Source organism: Coenobita brevimanus, chromosome 45, assembly GCF_032717465.1.
Source record: "Coenobita brevimanus isolate Jiangsu-jjx chromosome 45, ASM3271746v2, whole genome shotgun sequence".
Classification (NCBI taxonomy): domain Eukaryota; kingdom Metazoa; phylum Arthropoda; class Malacostraca; order Decapoda; family Coenobitidae; genus Coenobita; species Coenobita brevimanus.
The window spans coordinates 12,376,262-12,378,256 of NC_136998.1; the positions used below are offsets into that span (position 1 = coordinate 12,376,262).

Here is a 1,995-nt window from a genome sequence, read left to right on the forward strand (position 1 = left end):
GCCAACCACCTCCTCCAGCCCAATGAGGTGGAAAAATGGCGTGACTTCCGCGACATTCTAATGCTGTGAAGGACAGTGACACACTGATGTTACCCAGCCATGAAGAACCAAACTCAGTGCTACAAGTGCTTGTGCACAATGTTGCCAATACATTAAGCTACTCCTTAGCTAAAAATTAGCTAAACTGAAGCAGTTAAAGACGTGCTATAGTGCTCTAATTATGCTGTCGGCACCATCTCGTCGCTGGGATTACTCGAAACGTTTTGTACCGTCGGCACCATGCCGACGGCGAGATTGTATGGGTTAAACACACCCTACTATACACCGCTTGTCACAGCTGACTAGTTCGCAGAATGCAGTTGGGACATGAAGACAATTTGGAAGCTCGCAATCCGATAAAGTTTTGTGTTAAACTAGGCAAAAATGTTGCAGAAACTTATGAAATGATCCAGACCGCTTATGGATTATCTTGTATGAGCAGAGCATCTGTTTTTCACTGGCACAAGAGGTCCCAGGACAGCCGAGAGGAGGTGAGAGACGATGAGAGGTGCGGGAGGGAGAGGGACATTAGAACACCAGAGTTGGTTGAGGAAATTCGCAATTTTCTGGACGAGGACCGTCGTGTATTTATTCAGACAATAAGTACACAGTTTGGAGTCGGTGTGGCGATTGTACACAGAATTATTGATGAAGATCTGAACATGTGCAAAATTTGTGCAAAGTTTGTTCCCAGAGTGCTCAGTGACGAACAGAAGGGAAGACGTGTTGGTGACAGCAGGGAGATGGTTGAGCTCATTTCCTCGAATCCGAGTGCTCTTGGGACACTGGTGATCTGTAAGGAAAGCTGGATCTACTGTTATGATTCAGAGACCAAGAGACAGAGTTCCCAATGGAAGCATTTTGACTTCCCCAGACCCAAGAAGGCCAGGCAGAGCAAGTCCACTTGGAAGCTCATGATGATCCCCTTCTTCGACAGCAAGGGCAACATCTACGTCCACTGGGTTCCCTCCGGCCAGATGGTCAACAAAGAATAATATGTGGAGGTTTTGAGGGAGTTCAGGAAGAGATTTCGTCACAACAGTCCAGAGCTCTTCAAATCGGGTCGTTGGCACCTGCACCAGGACAATGCACCAGTCCACAATTCCATCCTGGTGACCAACTACTTGACAGAGATGGACGTCAAGACTGTCTCTCACCCTACCTGCAGTCCAGAACTTGCCACCCGCAACTTCTGTTTATTCCCCAAACTGAAGGAGAACCTCAGGGGCAGTCGTTTTGAAGACGCTGAGGAGATGAAGGAGGCTGTGGCAAGGAACCTAGACACCATCACTTTGGAGGACTATGAGGGGGGCCTTCAAGAAGTGGCTGGAGCGCTACAATAAGTGCATTGAAGTTGGAGGGTTCTATTTTGAAGGAGATTAGAGTTTTGTCCTTTTTTTAAATAAATAAATGTCTCTCCTAAAAAAAAGTCTCAAAACTTCTGGAGTGTACCTCGTATATGTCAATGTGTAAACTAGTTGTATGATGCAGTTGTCGGACTACACAGTGTAACTCAAAGGAATCCTGTTGCGGCTAGATCAGAGTATTTGCATGCTCAGTAAAATTTCGGTGGTTCTGAGCTGCTGCCCTGTTCTCAAGCAGTAGCAGACAGAACCTGATTCCACACACACACACACACACACACACACACACACACACACACACACACACACACACACACACACACACACACACACACACACACACGCCTGTATCATTCAGCTCAGTAAATGAAGAAACCACCTCCTATTGTTTTGTTTCAGCCCCATCACCTGCTCCATCTATCTACACGTAGTACATGTGTGTTTGTGTGTGTGTGTGTGTGTGTGTGTGTGTGTGTGTGTGTGTGTGTGTGTGTGTGTGTGTGTGTGTGTGTGTGTGTGTGTGTGTGTGTGTGTGTGTGTGTGTGTGTGTGAGTCGATGGGAGCAAAAAACTAATGGTGGTGAAAAAGGATG

The 1,995-nt window shown here is 46.7% G+C and overlaps 1 protein-coding gene across 1 annotated transcript; it reads left to right on the forward strand.

Annotated features, from left to right (window-relative positions):
- Positions 1 to 353: 353 nt before the first annotated feature.
- LOC145398438 (protein GVQW3-like) lies at positions 354 to 1,034 on the forward strand. Its single transcript, XM_080271320.1, has one exon. The coding sequence runs from the start codon at positions 354 to 356 to the stop codon at positions 1,032 to 1,034; it is 681 nt and encodes a 226-aa protein (XP_080127446.1).
- Positions 1,035 to 1,995: the final 961 nt, after the last annotated feature.